The sequence below is a fragment of the Lepidothrix coronata genome, unplaced genomic scaffold, assembly GCF_001604755.1.
Source record: "Lepidothrix coronata isolate B3197 unplaced genomic scaffold, Lepidothrix_coronata-1.0 Scaffold57, whole genome shotgun sequence".
In the NCBI taxonomy this organism is placed as follows: domain Eukaryota; kingdom Metazoa; phylum Chordata; class Aves; order Passeriformes; family Pipridae; genus Lepidothrix; species Lepidothrix coronata.
Genome location: NW_016690237.1, coordinates 1685702 through 1705943, shown reverse-complemented (window position 1 = coordinate 1705943; position 20242 = coordinate 1685702). Strand labels below are relative to the sequence as shown.

Sequence of the window (20242 nt, the reverse complement as noted above, 5' to 3'; positions counted from 1 at the left end):
CCTGTATCTACAAACCTTCTCACAGGAAACTAACTGATGAGGATTAGAAGCTTTTTCTCCAATAACCTCCAAACCAAAATCTCACATGCAATCTCTCATCAGGAAAGCTAGAAAGTAGACTTGACTCCCTTTCTTCTCATTTGCTGTCCTGGGCTAAGACATACTACTGATTGCTTTAGTTTTATCCATGTCTCACCAAGGATGTCCCCACTACAGTCAGTAGCAAGAAAGGTGGTGCTATGGTTCTTAAAACTTTTTGAAGTCAGTCTCACTATTCTCTTTCTTTTTCTCCATCTGACCTTCTCCCTACAGCTACCTTTTCTCTGCAACCCTCCCTCTAAAAAGAGATCCCTCCTACCACATCCTCATCTGCTCTCCCCCAAAATTGTCTTCAATACCTCCTTTCACACACAGGATACCCAGCTCCCACAGGAAAAGCTTGGCAGCTCAGCCTCTCCTCTCTGCAACACTTAATTTCTAACACCAAGCACCTTAGTCCCAAGAAAACCCAATGTTCAGCTGGAAGAAAAAGTACATCCCAGTTGTACCAGCTATTTACCATAATTCTGCCTTGTACTTGTGCCAGGCAGCAGAGTACATAAGTAGCATGCATCTGCCCCAGTCAGAGGTATAAACACTAGTATGCTCTGGAAGTCAACAATACAAAAATGCTCAAATCTACAATAGATAAAATACACTTTGAGGAAGTACAGATAGTGGCTAAAAAGTTAAAGACTGGCAGTCCCCAGAGCCTTCATATTGCTAGGGCAATTGCCTGCTACAGCAGGGGTGATAAAGCTCTCTTCTCTAGCCTGCAAGGGACTTGAAGGTCTCAAAATCAAGCAGAATCAGAAAATATGGTATGTGGAAAGAATAATTTTATTAATCTCCCCATAAGAAAACTACTGGATAGGCCACTGTAAACAGAAGCACACAATCCTGAGGACTAGGAGGAAAGTATTTTGTTTGTCCATATCACAAAACCAAACAAATATCTAAGCCTGTCCATGCCTCAGGCACACTATGACAGGCTGGTTTAGTTTTCTACCTCCAGCCACCAGCAGCCGGCAGTGCAAAGCTCCTCTCTTCATGGTCACCATCATTTTTCCATTGTTGTTCCCTGATGTCCAGATAACTGTCTATTTTTGGAGGAGCAGACATCCAAGAATCTAAGGTCTTTGCAAAGGGCAGCTGGTGATATGCTGTACTCTTCTTATACAACTTACATATTGAGCACTTGTTCAAGCAACAAAGCATTTAACTCCCTCTTGCCTCATGTGTGCAGCTGATGAAGAATCTCCAAATCTAAATAAAAAATGAAAGCATAATTATTAAATCAAAGGGTAACTAATATATTCTACCCCTGTATTATGACAATATAGGTAGTAAGGGGTTTTTTCGACTAATTTAACATCCTATTAAGGGTGTTCTAAGGAAGGATTAACATGATAGTGAGAATGGGGAAAGATCATATTTAACACCTCAACTTTTAAATGCAAAGATTCATGACAGTCTTGAGTTTTAAATGATTGGTTGATCATATAAGACATCACTCAAAGCTGTAACTGAAAGCTTTTGGAAATATTCATTACATGACCCATAACAATAGTGGTAAGACCAGCGAAACTTATTAGAGCTGTCATCTTAGCACATAAAAGTCAAGAAAATGTCAAAAGTACATCTCTTCTGTGTATAAAACTATCAGCAAATTGAATTTAGCAATTTATTAGGGAGGCACTAGGAATCAGATGCTTTGTTTTAGCTACCTCTAAAACTGTGATTCACGTAGATGTTAGCAGCTACTAACATGGAAATTACTAAAAAGAGAACAAGCTACAGAACAGCTGAAACTGTCACCTTCCTATATCTCACTTTCAGACCATCAGTTTGGAAGGCTGGCTTTCATGCTGTCTTTCCTCATTGCTTTATACAAGGTTATGTTCAAACTGGGGAAATTAGAAATCATCTCTAAGTCAAACAGGGTCTGAAATCTGTCCACAAATTTGTTCTCTTTCTCCAACCTAAATTTCATTGCCCACAGAATAACAGTATCATTCTTGCACAAGTGATCAAAAGTTAGGAGGAGTTCATCCAGGAACGGATGGTGGTAAACTACATCAGCAGCCATAATGTAGTCAAAATGACAGGAAGACCTAGGAAAGTTCTTTTCCAGATCAATTCCCCAAGACAATTCCTTAACACAAGGCTGGTGCTTGCTTTTCAGCTTTGTATTACGGAGAACGTTGTGCCGAAGGTTTCCCAGTAATTCTGGCAAATCTGTGGCAGTCACAAAGGCACCTGTGACATGGAGAAAACAAATGTAACATTTTAATATACTTCAAGACTTGACTAAAAGTCCAGTCACAAAAGCCACTGCACAAGGAACTCATTTTATCAAATAGCTCTCACTGAGGCTAACAGAACAATGTAAATGCTCCCAATAACTCTTAGACATTGTGCTTGAAATAAATACTTGATTTGTGATAGTTCTATTCTACAGATTGCCATCTAAATGCAGCTGGTGGGGAGAAATTAAATACTTACTGTGTCTTGATATCACATTGGTTAAAAGTACAGTGACCAGCTAAGGATAGAGGAATACCAGTTACTGACTCCAAGAAGTCAGCATGAGATTTAAGCATTGCCTCAGGTTTCTTCCTTTTCACAGAGAAAGAAGCTTTCTCAGACTACAGAAAGCTAAAGTTCTGTTAAAATGCAGACACCACTGACTTGGAATACTCTTGAGGAAGAATAGGCTACCATGAGAGAAAACACAACAGTGTCTGTAGCAGAAAAATCAAGTTGCTGAAGGAAAATACTGAAACACAAATGGATAGAAAGTGACCTGGCATCTAAGAGCTTCTTTGGTAAATGGAAGGGTTGCATTGGTCATACTTACATCTGGCTCCAACTGACATCCTGTGAAGCCACTAATTTCTTATTTTGGTCCTCTGTTTAACACAGTTAATGACAATATATTTATTCCTTTCTTGCATCAATACACTCAGAGAAAAAAAAAGTGACAAAGCATGTTTCCAATTAGAATTTACTGTTTCTCGGTCTGGGAAGCTCTCAAACAACAGCCTTTTAGAAGAACTAAGCCACTTCCTTTGTCCTCCACTATTCATCTGAGAGCTATTTCTAAGACCATAACAGTAATGGCACATACTCACCCAGTAAGCTGGCTACTATGGAGACCAACCCAGTTCCAGCTCCAATTTCAATCACATTTTTGTCAACCAAATTGTATTGTTTAGAATTAGTTTCCAAAAAATAACACAGAACAAGAGCCTGTAGTGGAGGAAATCCGTGAACATACTGAATAAATTAATTAAATAAACCCCTTCACTAAATATGCATTGTCATTCATAAGCATGCAAAAAACCTGTTGTCTGTTCAAATGAGCAATATCCATTTAAACACTATCCCTAAAGGATCACAGCTCACTATGATCTTTGAGCTCTATAGCTCACAAAATAAATGCCACAACATGCCTCCATGTAGGTTAGTAAATTATTACAGCCAGAAGGAACAACTACAATTAGATAATCTGTCATTATGCATAACATGAGCTGTAAAATTACAGTCAGCAATTCCTGCTTATAACTGGAACTTCCGATTGATTCAAAAGGTGTCCTTTACAAAGATATCTTGACATAAGGACTGCTTGTGAGAGAAAATCCACAATGACCCTTGTAAAGTTTTCCAATGGTAAATTATTTCTACAAATAATTAATTATCATAATGATTCAAAAGGGACAAATAGATTTACCCCCTTTTCTTCCAGTTCAGTTTGTTTTCAGTTTCTATGTGCTTACCTCGTTAAGCTTAGCAAACTTTCATAGCAAATATAGCCACAAAGAGCCCTCTACAACAGTCTCCTTACACAAGTATTTATAAACTGTGATTAAGAAGCCCCTTCAGCCTATCTGCCCTGTCTCACACTAATCAATGAATTTTAGTTCACTGTTGAAATAGAAATTGTTAACTTTATTTCTCTGGCAAAGATAGTTTCGAGCTTGTCTCCCATATTTTTCCCCAGATGATGACAATTACATAGTCTCCACTGACAAATATATATGATGGTTGCCACATCCTCTTGCCATTTGGAAAGGTAATTATTAGTGGCTTGGTCTGGCACAATAAAATTACACTCTTAGTTTTGCTTTTAACTAATTAAGAAGTAGAAGGAAAGGAACAGGAGTGTTGACCCAGTGTTAACATTCTAGAAATTCAAACAAAGTTTTTGTTTTCTACCTCTTAATTCAGACCGTGAAAGAGTAGGTAATGTGAACTTTGGTAAAGAAATAAGTCTGTGAGAACTAGGGCTAATGAAAGTCAGGTTCCTATAGATTGGGTCTGATATTTGACTAATATTTGGCACATTATATTAGGATTTCCTGTTATTCCATAAATTCCTATAATTCCTTCCCTCAGAGTTCACCCTATTCTGCTGTAGAAACCAGCTAGCAAAGTCAAAGTTCCTGAGAGTTCTGCCTTCCCATGAAACATACAGAAACTTTATTTTCATTAAAGTTTCTCCCCTCTTGACAAATTTGGCTGACATTTTTCATAAGAGTTCAAGTAAAGCTAGATCAAGAGGAAGGGAGAACACCAAGAAACATAGATTGAAAGGTTGTCTTCCTTACACAGCAAAACTGGTTAAGCCCTTCCAGGAAAAAAAAAAAAAAAGGTGCTTTTCAATGAAGCCCATGATTCTGTGAGAATAATCAGCAGTCAGCCAAACTTTCCATGAGGACATGCACTGACATCACTAAAACATATAGTAGAGATTATTTGTCCAGATCTCCTAAAACAAGGAATATCGCAGCTGAACTATGGCCATACTTCTTAAAAACAGTATGAACCTGGGACACTGATACAGCTGGGACAGAAATGGAGCCCCCTGGGTCTCTCCTACAGGGACTGTTCCCTGACACCACAAGTGCCAATGGTTTATCGTGGCACCTCTTGGTGGATTCTTTCAGTCTTAATTATTTCCAAACAGTCAGTTAGCTAGATTGTACAGATTCAAAACCTTGAAGAAGGCTTCTTGTATGGTGGATGTGCTCACGGTTCTTATATCAAGAGCCAAGGACAATGGTTCTCTCCCACTAGATTTCTGGCTGCTTAAGAAACTGAAAGCTCCTTTTCCCTTGTCTACATATTTAAAAGGTAAATTTGTTTCTTACATGAGTAGCCTGAGTAGTTTCTGTGAGTGCTAATATCTTGTGAGCTTGTAGCATAGTGGCTTCCACAACCTGGATCTGCCTGATACACAGCCATCTGTATTTACAAAACGTACAGAAATGCAATAATCATAAAACTGCCATATTTCCTTCAAAATATGCATGTAATTGCTTAATAGAATCAAAAGTTACTGGTAAATGAGGAGGGGACACAAGATTATACACCTTGTATGACTGGGGCACAAAGAAGAAATACCATCTAAGCTTTCAGAACCACACATTCAAACAAAACCAGGCTAAATTCAGGTTTGGGATTTCCAGAACAGAGACAGAGAAGCACAGAATTATTTCCTTGGGTTTACAACATATAATAAAACATATTTGTCCTACAAAACAAATTAAAAAGTGCTAGAAGACTCCAAAAATAAAAAATAACAATACTGCAAAAATATTGTACCGATGGCCAGACGACTGCCCCATAACAATCAGTGGCTTCTGTAATTCTTATCTCATGGCCAGCAAAGTGAAAGCCCTCCCAGGTCTCATGAGTTATAACAGCAGGAAAAAAACGCCTCCTCATGATTTCTGCAACTATCTGTTCATCCTCTTTTTCCCCTGGAAGAAAAAGTATAAAAAGTCAAACAGGCTGAGTGGACTGATAATGAAACTACCAATTCATGTTGAAAAGTTTATTTGGAAGCAAGAACATGAATTACATCTGTAAATAAAAATACATTTCACCATTAGCAGTTTGCATGATATATGACAATGCTCCCGAATTCTAATTGAAGTTTTAAGTCTTATGACTAAATAATTTCTTTCTTATTTTGCTGAAGCAGCTAAGTTAATAAAAAGTAAAGAAGGGGAATGCCACCATACGTTGTTTTTCCTTTCAGCAATCCAAAGGAAATTTTTAAACTTCTTTTTCTCTTCAAGAACAGCTGCCCTAGTATAGGTACTCATGGTCTTATGTGCCCAGATTTTTCATTATTTTCCATATCCTTTTGCTAATCACTTTCCCCACATTATGGTTCTTTTTGACAGTAAACAAAAGGAGGCAGAGTATCATTTATAAGTCTGTCACAAAACTTGTGAAACAGATCCTAGCAACACAAATTATAACAGACAGGAGTGAAAGCACTAGTGTTATCAGGAAAACTTATCCACCCACCCCAACAGAGCCCTGTCAGAGGTATTTTTTCCAGTTGGCTTGATATCCTGAATGCCATTCCTGTTGCTAAGCAAAGGATATTTATGATAGCTAACATAATCTTGGATAACTCTTCTAACAGGAGAGGATTAATTCTTTTTTAGCTGCATACCAAGCTAGTTTCAGTTTTTCCATCATCACACAAAGCAGCACCACAATGTTAGGAAAAGAAATACGTAAGTGAAGTTGTCTAGAGCATTTTCTTAGCAAAGTCTAGATTCATTCCAAGTTTTCACAAGAATTTTGCTTTCAGTGCCAACTACGATCTGTTGGCATATCAGCTAAAACAAAACATGTTTACAAGCTACACCTTCTAGAAAGTATGCTAGAGATTTAGATAACTGGGTTACCACCTTGTCCAAAGCAGAGTTTCTGTATCAAGCCTGCAGCCTCCAACAAAATCACAGATATCAATATCAGGATCTGCATGGAAATTGCAGGTCCAAATGCTGTTAAAAATGAAAACATTTATGCTTTCGACAGCATAAAAAACATTGGTCTACCAAAGATTCTTCATATTTTCTTCTCCCTCAAATCATTGCAGTCACAGGACATGACAGCCACAAGTGTCATCACTTGTTTTGCCATATGCCTCAGTAATTTTATTGCTAACATATTGACAAAGTCTCTCTCCTTTCCTTGTGATACAAGGCCCAAGGAACAAAAGTAGGAGTGAACTAAGAAAAAGATGATACCAAACAAAATTACATGAGGAAGATGTTCAGGCTCATTAGCCAGTGCTTTAAGCTTGTAACTCAACTTTAAGTATCAGAGGAGACTAGAGAACAGCAACAAATGAAGAAGAAAAAGTAAAAATATTCAATTTTAGTATGTTGACCCTAAGACACAAAAACCCAACAAAAACCAACTAACCAACCACAGTACTCCAAGAATTTACTGTGAGGGGAGAACCCTAATCATGGGATACAGCAAAATTAAAAATAATGCAGTGCATATACTACTGGAAAAAAATACAAACAGGTTTTTATAAATTTTATAAAGATAACTAAAATAAAATGCTCAACACTGAAACTTTGGTATTCTAAGATGTTAGGAAACAAGTAGTATGTGTCAGCCCATTATATCTTCTTCAAGCCTCTAATGTTAAGCTGAGAGAAAACACATGAGTCATTGTGCCTGTAATCAGGGAGCTCTTGGCAAACATGAATTAAATGTCAGAGAAATGCTACTTCAGGGCAAAATTAATCTTTTTTTTTTTAATTAAAGAAATAATATAAAGCTGTCTTATTACTCATATCATAAGTGTATTTAATATATCGTCCTGTTTCCAAGCATACCAGATACAGACTGCTTTTAATCTTCTCCTATTGCTTAGAGCAGTCTGATCTTGTTCTGTGATCATTACTAGCTGGGAAGTAAAAGCTATTCTTTCTATTACTTCTCAATTACAGCCATTTTTCTTGATTCTTCCTCCCCTGACATCAGTTTTGGATCCAATTTTGTTGAGAAGCTGGTAACTTATTAAGTCTTAACTTACAAAGCTTCTGCCAGAAGATCTATAAAACTTTAGCAGTATTACAGCTGCCCCTCTAGCGCTTAATAAGCATTTCCCATCTATTCCCTACGTGATCAGCAAACTTTCTATTTCAGCCTTGTGTAGCACCTACACTAACAGAGTTTGTAGGCCACTGCTTCCTTCCTGAGCTAAACCGTCGGCACTCCTAAAAGAAGAATGCCCAATCTGCTGATTAATAACACCATTTAAATTTTTGCCCATCTTATCCCTTTGGCAATCCTCCAGGTGAGTTCCCTGGAGAAGCTTACACAATTTTTTTTTTTTTTTTATTTCCCCTTAAGATGATACTAGTATAGTGAAGAATCAAGAAGAGTATCTGTTTCATCAGAGTTACCATATGGTAGGCAGGTTTTAAAACCTGAGAAACTTTATCAGGACTGGGATTCTAATGATCCTGATGAAGAGTGCTGACAAAATAAGGAGTGCAGACTTTTAGTCAGATTCACTTTCCTTCATACAAGTTTACATACTGCAAAAGACACTCCTCTGTTTGCTGCTTTATATCTTTCAAACTAACTTCTTGTGGGATTATGCAAAGGGAAAGAAGTTATTTTTTCTGTAACTGCCTTCAGAGCAGTCAGAACAGAAAAATAAAGAATTAGTGGAAAATCTGTCAAGTGACACAAAAATTACTATAAGAGTAAGTAAAATCCAAGTGAGATGAAGTCTTCTAATACCTGAAAACACTAAGAAAACTCTGCTGGTACTTTGATCAAGCTAGTTTCTTGATAACAGATGTAAAAAGCCAAAAGGAAGTTATGCTCCTGGAAGTGTTTATCTCTATGTTCATATTCTCTTGTTAAAAAAAAAACAACCTGAAATTATGGCTCAATGAATGATTCTAACGACGTTTTAAGACAAAACGAAATGACTCATCAGAAGAACAGGATCAGACAAGAGAGGAGGTGGCTTGAATGACTTGGCTGTCAATTCTTCTAAGTATGGAAGTGCATAATGAGCAGTTCCAGCAATACTACTCGAGCACCCATACTGAACTGTCAGAACTTAAAGGTCTGCTAGGACTGGATCCTCCCCTCTTCATTTGCCTGTGCTTGACCAGGTAGGTTTGCCCTCACTCCTCTTCTGTGATGTGGAGAGGCATGAAAGTGGTATGTATATATATATATATATAGAATGATTTTCTTCAGCCTATTTATCTATTTGCATGAGCATGTATACAAAGAAACCACTGGAGTTTCAAGTCTAAAACCTTATTTATAGTAAGATGAGGCAATCTGATCCTGTTCAGGTAACACAGAAATTGAGATAGTTTTTCTTAGTGAAACAGATAGCACTCCTTTGGTCTTGAACTTGTGTTCACAAAGAAGTTCCCATCTATAGCTGCTGAAATTCTTTAAGAAATAGAATTTTAATGTCTTTAAGTTGCTTAAGACTTTATGCCTAATAGGCTAATTTCTTAAGTGTTCTTTGAAATACTTCAGATAAAGTATTGTTTATTATAGAAGTCTAACCTTGGAGTCAAAAGTCTTTGAGTGTGTTGTTTGAACTCCCTGCATTTTACATCAATATCAGGGCTGAGGGAAAAAAACTCAGGTACTGCTGACACATCTGGCACTGTATCAACCACATCAAAAGAACGAAAGCATCATTCTCAAAGGCAAAGCAATCATCATTATTACAACTGAAATGGAAACACAGTTTTCCAAAGAGACATACTAAATCAGGTGGAAGACCGGAGTTGTGAAGTCAGTGGCAAGTTAGTTAGAGAAACTTGTGTCAAGCTGCAAAATCTTGTGTAGGGAGCCAGAGGATTTTGCTGACACATTCACAAGTCAAATGTTAAAATGTGAATTTAGTTGTCTTGTTACAACAAAACTTAAAGAAAGAAAAGGATGTGAGTTCTGCCAAGACAGACCTGGAGAAGTCCTTCAAGTGGGAAGGAAAGGCAGAAGAAAATAACAGGAGATAGATGAGGTTAGAATGAAAAAAGTTGCAAACTGCAGCATTTTTTTCTTTAACAATGCAGAAAGCTGTCTTTATCTTCACACTTTTTGATTAGAATAAGTAGAAATAGTACTTGTTTAGAAACCAGCTACATGATCAGCTGTTCCCTTTACACGACTTGTCACATAAAAACATGCCTGGAAGTATATAGCTCCACTAGGAAATGGTAACCTTAAAATTCAGTTAAGTATCCATCAATTAATAGCATATGTTAAATCTCTCCTTGCATAACTAATGATATTGCTTACATTATTGCATTCTCCACAGAATGAAAAGCAAGCAGAGACAGGTACCATAAAACAGTACTTAAAATGCAGGGAAAACAGCAAAGACAAGGGGGGTAAATCAAAATTATATAAAAAAAATTAAAATGCAGGGAAAACAGCAAAGACAAGGGGGGTAAATCAAAATTATATAAAAAAAAAAAAGTTACCATTGTCTAAATACCTGAATTAAAATGTGGCTAAAAAAGTAAAATGACCCTTATACATGAAAGCTATTAAGATACTAGCAGTTAACATCCATTTTCAGACTCACTCAGAAATAGCACACAGAGTAACAAAACATATTCCAAATACTTTGCTAGTGGATTAGAACAGCATTAATTCAGAAACCATAGTTTCAACCACTGATTCATCAAAACAGCCTACAGAAAAAAAATACATGTTAGCCTCTTTCAAGTGCTGCTCTGACCCTACTTAATCTCCTGAGGTCAAATGGTGTCACAGCCCAAGGTCATAAGGAAATAAGATCCAATCATTTTCTGCTTCTCTCCTGCTTTGATGGATCTTCTCCAACTGGCAAAAGGAATGAAATTCAAGACTTAAGCATGAACTTGACCTGACAAAGTTCAGCCCTACAACAACATACTCTCCCTTCTTCAGAAGCAGTATAATCTCACCTATGGAGTTTAGATTTAAAATGTACCATATATATTTGTACTTACAAATATTTTAATACCATGTATCAACAGCTGTGAAGACATACGTGGAGAAGTCCTCCATGACTTCTCAGCAATTATGTCAGGGTCTGATGAACACAAGAGGACTACCTGTGCTGATATTACTGATTGAATAATGCAAAAAAAGTAATTTGTAATATCCAGGACTCTTTAGATCCCCCCGCTCTGGACACATGGGACTGGAGTCATACAAACTAAGTATTTAAGATGTATTTTATATATATCATATGGACATGATATATAGAATACACATAGCATATATATATATATATATATATACATATATATGTATAAAATAGCTATCTATATATCACAAAGTCAAGAGGATACCTGCAGAAAGATTGGTGAGGGAACAAATCTGCCACCAGTTCTGTAACTGTAAGAGATGACCGGAGAAGAGCTACATTACTCCACTGATACAAATCATCAGAAGGTATTCCTGTGAATCCATATGGGTATTTCTAATGGCTCAGACCAAGTTTACCCCAAAAAAAACCAGAAAGGTCTCAATACTAAGGGACTCTGGCAGCTCAGAATTTTTACTGAGCTGCTGATATCTCCAGATCAGAGCCCTGCTCCTGCAAGCATTACAGATGGCTCCATGGAAACATACAAAATCCTGAATCACAAAATAGTCCCTAAATTCCAGGTGCTATCCCTTTAGTATCTTTATGTCATTCCACTTATTTCTATTTCATTCTATTCCAGCCTGAGGACCTTTAAAGGAAGGGGTTAGGAGGGAAATCTAATCATGCTCTTGACTTCACAGAAGTCAGATGTAACCTATACCTTTCTAAGAATATAAAGCAAAGTACCATTGAAATACTTGTCTAAATGACAGTTAATTTTTCCTTATTTCACCCCTAGCTACAAAAAGGGAGATCATCATGTAAGTGTTAGCAGTACATTCATTACAAGTTCAACCTGCTGAAGCAATGGCAATGAAGAGGTGTATTATATTGATTAATCTGAGATACTATGTCAGGGTAATATAATACTTGAAATTTTATACTTTGAAATGCAGAAATACACAACTGCCACGACAGGCAGCCTCTTCTCAGTCAAAAGACAAAATGCACTTAGCTCAGAGCATGAGGACACAAGAACTGAAGAGGGGTACGTTCACAGTATCCAGTCTATGTATTTGCCCAGGCTTGAGAGGCACTTGTAAATTTGGAATTTACACCACTGATATCCTAGTCCTATCCAAGTCACAGGTCATTTAAAATCCATTAAAAGGCTGAAAATAGAAGTACCATAGTGTCCATCTCAGGGACACATAATGAATTCTAATATGTGAAGTACTACCTCTGTTACTTCATCATGTTTGTCTGTCATTGAAAACACCTTCAGGTCAAAGCTCTGCAGCTAAAAATAACTAAATCATTTGACTTTGACAACAAAAGACTGTAACTTTAAATTAGATGGCTTAATGTATATTAGAAAAGGCAACCAACTTCCTGATGGATAGAAAGAGACTCAAGAAAATGCCATCAGTTTTCACCTACCAATAATTCTAGGTTTCTAAAATATATCTTTGAATAAAGGACCTGAAATAAACTAAAAACACCAATCCATGCAACCCTACTACCTTTTACATGTGGCAGTTGAAAAATATTATTTATTGTCAAACTGCAGCTAGTGCAAAGATTAGAGAAGTGAAAATAGGAAAGACAGGCACATGGCTGAGAGGGTAGAATAAGTTGCAGAGTTCTCTACAGAGTTGATGTATACTTTGATTATTTGTTGAGTGTTGCCTCCAACTTCTGCTCTATCCATACCCAAGAAGTTTCCACTTGAGCTTAGCAATGTCTTCAATGAAAGTGGGTCTACTTCTTGTGGGGAGAGAAAAGGAACACAGAAGTGTTAAATTAATGAATTTTTACTGATGTTTACTAGAATACTTGAATGCTGCCACTTTCAAACAAAAGAGCTCAGAGGTAACTTACTGCAAGAGATTACATTCAAGAGATAAATAAAGAGAAGAGTTATTTCTAGACTATTCTGTTTTACTGTGAAGGTGCCATTTATTTCTAGTCACTCCTTAATTGAGTTACACTGAGGTCTTATTCTAAACTACCTCTTTTAGACTTTTTTTGGTTTAGAGACAGCTTGTTGCCTAAGAGGAGTAGAATTTTAATTCTGCTATTTCTCAATCTTGCAATGAAGAAAAAAATGCAGGTAACTAATGGTGTGACTTCCGTGAGTTGGGGTGTGTGTGTGTGTAGGCATTAATGCTTTTAGGATGAGCATTAATGCTTTTAGGGTGAGCGTTAATGTAAGAGGTTATATGTTTGTTTGTGGGTTTGGTGTTTGTTTGGTTGGTTTTTAATCTTAAGATAGAAGCATAATTCAAAGCAAAAAGACAAGAATAAAAATGAAAAAAAAAGGAAGGCGAAAGAAGGGAAGTCAGGTGGTGTGGGAAGATATTGCAAAAGTGTTATTTCTATATATTATAAATAAGCTCTTTATTTAACCAGCACTATAAATTGCAAAGTCCACTATATAAAGAATGGTTCAGTGACTGAGGAACTCAAAATGTAGGAACTGAGTGCTGGATCTTCCTCAGAAGAATTCAAATTCAGAACTCACTCACACAAGGGGTGTGTTCCAGCCATCCTACAGAACCAGGTGCTTCCCCTCCCCTCCATCACCACCAGAGGTGGGCCATCAGAAAACCAGGATTGCAAGAATCATGCTAGAAGGACAACAAGCAAGGAAAAGCCCAACTACAAATTGGGCACTCAGTTGTGAAAAGGTAAACTTGGACTCCATGCTCAGGTCCCAGGATATTTTTCACAGTTTACAGCTAAGTCTGTGAAGTCAGTGGGAAAGTGTCAGCAGGGAAGGGAATGAGAAAGAGAAGTAGTATCTTTAGAAGTAGACCTAGGAAATAGGTCACTCCTCTTCCCAGCTGAATATCTTAATTTCTAAATTACAGGGTTAGACTGATTCTCATTTTGCTCCATTCCAAGTATGTCCTGTTTAAAGCACCTTTCTGGACTTCACAAAAACGTACTTGACATGATGGCAGGAATTGCCATCAATTAGGACATCTGTCAAGCAGGGTGAGTAGAAGAAGCCTTTAGAAGTGTCCCTTTAGAAGTGTCCCTTCTAAAGTGTCAGGAGTTATTAGAAGGTTACTAGGTCAGCATTTTCTCAGATATTTATGGATTAAAAACTAAGGCCTGGCCAAGTGAACTGCAACGATGGACTGTCAAGGACAAGTATGCCTTGCAAACTTGTCCTCCTCCTTCTGTCTCAGACGTAAAGTTATTCTGGGTTAAATTTACACGATGCAACTGAGGTAAAGTAATCTAGTATCCCAAGAAATTAGGATGGGAGTGGTAGAATCTGATCTTAGAAACATTTAGCCAAGGAAACTTAAAGCTAATGATTGGGAGAAATTATGTGAGGAAAGAAAGGAGACATCTAATAATGTAGGTGTGGAGAACTGATTGGATAAAGACACACGAGGAAGGATCAGACTGGGTGAGAACCTACCTGTAAGTTGAGAACCAGTAGTAATGGGAATCGTGAACAAAAATAAGGAGTTTTAAACGGAAAAACTTATGATGAGTTAATTAAGAAGCAAAGGGGAAGGCACCAAACATAAAGAGCTCAGACTGTGAGAGTGGTGCAACACCGGAACAGGTTGCCCAGAGAAGCTGTGGATGCCCCATCCATGGAAGTGTTCAAGGTCAGGATGGATGGGGCTTTGAGCAATCTGGTCTAGTGGAAGGTGTCTCTGCCCATGGTAGAGAGGTTGGAACTGCATGGTCTTTAAGGTCTCTTCCAACCCAAAACATTTTGTGATTCTATGATCCCATGACTGGAACTTGCAGAGAAACTGAACTAGAATAAGAACCCTGAGAAACAGATATTGAGACTGCGTAAGTGAAATAATGAAATAGGGATGGTGAAGGCAGTAAAGAAAAAGGATAAGAACAGGGAAGGCACAGGCTCAGAGTGATTGAACAGGTAAATCTCCATGCAGCAGGTTCAGCACCCTTTACTTCCAGAACCTGGCATGGAATTTAAGATGCCAAAGTATGGTGTCAGACGAAACTTTGAAGATATTCCATTTTCCATTCATGTCTCCTCATTCTCTTAAACTAGTGTTTCTAGACATGGAAGAGAACCACCTGTTATTGCTATCGACACAGTTCCTCTGTTAGCTAAGTGGAATGTATTTCTGCATTTGATCTAAATATTCTACTGACTAATTTGCTTACATTGACCTAATGTCCTAGAATTCAATTTATTTTCATAATTCAAAACCTAAAGAAATTATATGCAGCCTCACTCCTCCCTGCCCTGAATCCTGCGTGAAGAGAATATCTGTATTGGACACTCAAGCTTTCAGAAGCATAGAAATGACTGTGGAACTTCATTTCAGCCCTTGTGTACTATGGAACACACAATGACAGTCATCAATATTTCAGTATTTAGTAGATCTATCTTTAACATTTATTCTTCTAGATAATTCTTCTCCTAATAATCATGCTTCATTGCATAGGAGTAACTTGAGCTCTTTGTTCAAATCAGAATTAGACAAAAGGAAAGAGAATTGCATTAAAGAAAATCTCCAAATTAAGACAATTGAACAGCAACCTATACCAATTGCTATCAGACATCCTCTTGTGCAACATCAGCTTTCCAGAGAAGGTCATCAGTTTGGGGTACTCCAAAAAAAGTATTTGAAAGTGAAACAACAAACATTAGTTTTAATGAGAAAATAATTCATTTTAAGTATTGCAGTCATGCCCAAAGCTCCATGTTGCCTCACTGAACAGGTAGCAAAGCAAAACTGCATGCTGATCTCTCTTGAGAAAACAGAAACCCAAAAGCTTGGCTGTACATGGACCACAACTCAGCTAAGATTTTAAACAAAAATATTATGAAAAATAAAATAATTTTAAACCCCTCTTCCTTTCACACATGTTATGTAGAACATAACTAGACCCCACCGCAAAACACATGCACTTGCCCTAAAACCTTGTCTACTCCTGGTGACTGCTAAAAAGGGGACTACTTACAATACTTTAGGATCTTAAAAGATGTGCAGCCATGAAAGTGCTGAAGAAGAAAAGCTGTCAGTAGCCCCTGAGGGATTTGAAAGATTAGGTCTGAGACTGTCTGGACAGAAACCAAGGTTGTAATAACCAATTCTCCCTAACTGACAGCCCATAAACAAACCTCTCTGAATAGCTTGATCATAGTCACAGCTTCATTTCCTGGAACCAGTCACAGGCAAGTAGCTGGAGGACAGATGCCAGGCACTGGTAGGAAACTGCCAGGACAAGAGTACGCAGGTGTAACATACTTAAGATACCCACTGCATAGCTAGAATACAACAGCGCTATCTGTTGTATTTTCTGCACAAGTGGCATAAACACAGTTCTTCAGAAAAAATGAATGAGAAGATAGCTCACTGTCAGCCAGACACTTTGTTCCTTATACTTAACAATATTCTTAAGTGCAACGAGGAAAAATAATGAAATAAGAAACATTTTACCTTCTTGTCTTTCCAATTCTCTTACCAGTTCATTTTGTAGATAATTATGTTGTGATGATGTCAAATCCATACTAAGTCACAAACCCTGGGACAGAGAAACACAAGCCTGCCTGAATAATGTAAGAAATAAGTACCTTATTTCTTTTTCCCCACAAACACTTAATTAAAAAAGAAAATTTACATGTACTATGCTATAATTTACTTATATAGATGATAAAAACATGTAGACACATAAGTATCAATATTCAAGGCATAAAAGAACCAGAACCAAATTAGTTCAACTCTTACACTCTCGAAGAGGCAAAAGAGCAGATTTTTTTAAAAATGAGAGAGATAAATAGCTTTGATAAATGTTTAAAACTATTATATGAAATCTTAAAATTAGAACAAATTAAAATCAGGGTTCGTAGGCTTATAAAGGATTGAAAGGAAAGGTAGCAACAAGTGTCTGAAAGACATGAAAAACTGCACCTTAAGGATCTAATCTTGTTTGAATAAATTTGCATATGAGAATAAGTAAGAAGCAGGATCTACAAATAACATGCTAAACAGAAAGCATATGTGCCTATATAAACAGTCACAGAACACACAGACTCCAGAGAAAAAATAATAGGAAAAGTATGACAGAGGACAATACAATTTTTGCTGTCTGTAGAAAAGTAGACAGAAGCAATCATCTCCAATTCTTGATATTTTACAATTAGGAAGAACACTGAGTTCATAGAAAGAAAAAAAAAAATCAGTGCTTTAATAATTTTTGAAGTTTTAATTTAATTTTTAAATTTCCACTGTTATGTGCAGATTTAACTGATTTTTGCTGGAATGGTTACAGGCAGTATACAGTTAATAACCTACACATGTTTAAAGACCCGATAGGAATGCAATTAAATAAGGCAATAGGTGAAGGAATATCTCTATACAGTGAAAAGAAAAAAAAAAAGGACAATCAAAGTAAAAAAATATGCTGAATACCAAGAATCTTCCTCACAGTGCAAAGTCCTAGGCAGGTTTTTGTCTCAAAACTTCAAGTGAAAAAGGACAGTATGGAATAGCCCTTTCCTTTTAGAGAGGATGCACCATGCCCTTTTGACTTCACCCTACCAAAGACACACGTTTAATGTTTAACTTTACTACTACAATACCAGCAGCCATTAACCTGTTTGAAGGTGAAAAATATGTTACCGTAACACCTAGAAGAAAATCATTGACATTATTTTTGTGTCTACACACGAACTTAGCTATAGCAACATCATTAGATGAGGAACAAAAGAGATTCAATGGGATTTGAAGTCTTTGTATGCATCTGCAGAATAACAAGTAGCATAAGAAACTACTGGGACATTAAGCAGAAAATGCTACACACATCCATCAGCTTGTCATCTACCTCAGAAGAACAAAAAAGACAAATTTTCTTCACATTAGAAGACAAAAGAAATGGTTAATAATCAGTCCTTTTGCATTCTAAAGGATAAGCAACATTGCACTGTAAAATCATCCTACAAGGGAAAGCCTTTTTATTTTGTGATCCACTACACTTTTTATGTCATTCTAAAAATATCCTTTGAAGTACACTGAACAACATAGCAATCTGTCTGAGTTTAACATACACATTCAAGGGTGCTACAAGCAATTAAACAGTGCAGAACAGCTCAGTTTTGCTGTTTAAAGCAAAGGATACAAAATAATCTAGAGTCTAAGACACAGACAAGTGAAATACCACTGGCATCCACCGCATTTCAGTCAACGTTACCTGAATCTCTTGCAGCTTTCCGAAGATGGTGCTCAAACAGCAATGTCCTTATCTGCCTGGTCTCTTCTCTCCAGGGCAGCCACAGGCAGGAGCGTGTCCCGAAGCCTGTGTCACACATTGCCAACATCCCCACAGTGGGAGCAATAATAAATCCTGACAGCTGCAGGACGGGCACAAAGAGGGCACCGCACACCATGTCCCTTACATAAGGGAGTGGATTTCGTAACAGCACCAGTCACCCACTCAAGGGAGCTCCAACCAACAAAGTAACCAACTTGGGAGTATTTTTTACAAAATAAATAGTGGCAGGATGTAACACTCAGTGTTACTAAAAAGTAACCACAGAGCATAATATCATTCCTCAGTCAAAAGGGCCTCCCAAAGCACAGATTAAAATTTACTAAGGGTGCATTTGCAGCAGGGGTGGTCACGTTAGAATGCAAAACTGTGACAACACAACTCCCAAAATCCTACTCTGCTTTACTCCATGAGACAGCTTTCAATTTGCATAAATATCCACACACTACTAGATTAATTTCAACAAAGATTTTAGCAAGGTGAAAAACACCTTATCTGTAGAAATGTACTCAAAATGAGACATAACAGGGTCAGACCACTTGATATAACCAGATAAAACTACTTAGAAGCCTTGAAGCTGTTCCAAGGAGGACATAGAGGACAAGGAAGATGAAAGTGGAGAGGAAGGGGTTGTCATTTTGAGACCACTAACTCAGAATTGGGAGGTGTGGCAAGGCTGGGATGATGGGAGGGACGGTTTTGGGGATGGGTGTAACCAACGAAGTAATGTCCAGATATTGTAATTAGATGGTATTATAAAATTGTAAAGGTCTATGCCATGGTGAGTACAATATTTTTTGTGCACCTACAAAGCCTCAATTAAAGAATAGCTTTTTGCCTTTCTATACTAAAAATTGTCAGAAAATTATTTCTTTGATTATTTTCTTTGAAATTCTTGACAGGAAGAGTTAAACAGCATTTTAGGAATCTAATACAAAGGTGCTTAGCAAACTAAAAGTACTAGTGAGTTATACTATATATATATATAGTTATACTACGATTTAATATAATATAGATTTTAAGGCATCACACTCCTCTATATTCCAAATGTCTATTCACTCAACAGATTGCAAATACTTACTGCCATAAGAACAACTACAGCTATCTAAGATTTCTCTGTTTTAGTGTGTAATCAATTCAGGACATGAACCGTCTCTTACTTTACACATTTTTTAGAAAAATTAGACTTCAACCTCAACTGTGGTTTCTAGGTGTTACAGAAAAATGATAAATTATTGTACAAAAATACTAAACAAGCCCTACAGAGAGGTGAGGGTGTGTGTACTTTACCATACTCAGCAAAAGAAATTAACAGGAGCTCTTCTAGACCTATAAACTATTAAACAATTCACTGAGACCTGATACACACTTTTAAAGTAAAATTCAGTAATACTAACGAGTGATTTACAAACTAGTGCTGTAAACTGGCTGTACAGGCTGAGAATTTGCTTAAAATGTTATAATCTTTTAGAAAAGAGGTTTAAAGAGGATCATTTTTGCCCAATATAAACTGTACATGAAGTATTAGACTCTCTGCAACTGTGAGGGTCAAATCGCACCCAGTTCACGTCAGCCCTTCATCCTTTTAGGGGAGGATAATATCTAATACAAAACTTAAATATATGGACTTGGATTTCAAACAATGAAACAATGAGAAACACAGTAGAAATATCAAATGAGAAGACAAAAAAAAGGCAAGAAGGACTAAAATGTAATGTGAGAATAAAAGACTGTACTTTTCCTCCTTAATCCACAGGAGGTAGAAATAAATTCTACAATCATTCAAAGAGGTGAGATGTGTGAGAAGTCTGAGCCCAACACATTATCTCTCACAAATTAATCTGATGTGAGTGCTGTAACCAGTGGGTTGCTGCGCCACTTTTTCAAACAAACACTGTCTTTCGATATGGTCATGGAAATCCAGATCTAGAAACATGACATTTACATTCAGAACATAAACAATTACTGCTTATCAGATTATGTAAGGACTTATTATACTGTGTGTTTTTCCTTGAGATTTTATAAGAGTTTGCT

The 20242-nt window shown here is 37.0% G+C and overlaps 1 protein-coding gene across 11 annotated transcripts; it reads right to left on the bottom strand.

Annotated features, from left to right (window-relative positions):
• Positions 1-1311: 1311 nt before the first annotated feature.
• On the bottom strand, positions 1312-18332 carry LOC108498231 (protein-lysine methyltransferase METTL21E-like). 11 transcript variants are annotated; one of them, XM_017816690.1, is made up of 6 exons: positions 18131-18332; positions 16406-16490; positions 15902-15968; positions 5647-5804; positions 3174-3291; positions 1312-2298 (listed from the first exon to the last, which is right to left on the bottom strand). In XM_017816690.1, exons 2-6 carry the CDS (start codon positions 16448-16450, stop codon positions 1883-1885), a joined length of 804 nt encoding a protein of 267 aa, XP_017672179.1. In that variant the 5' UTR covers positions 16451-16490; positions 18131-18332; the 3' UTR covers positions 1312-1882. The 11 variants fall into 11 exon arrangements, with proteins under 11 accessions (XP_017672179.1, XP_017672180.1, XP_017672181.1 ...); XM_017816691.1 differs by having other exon boundaries at positions 16406-16486; XM_017816692.1 differs by having other exon boundaries at positions 16406-16465.
• Between the last annotated feature and the right edge of the window lie 1910 nt (positions 18333-20242).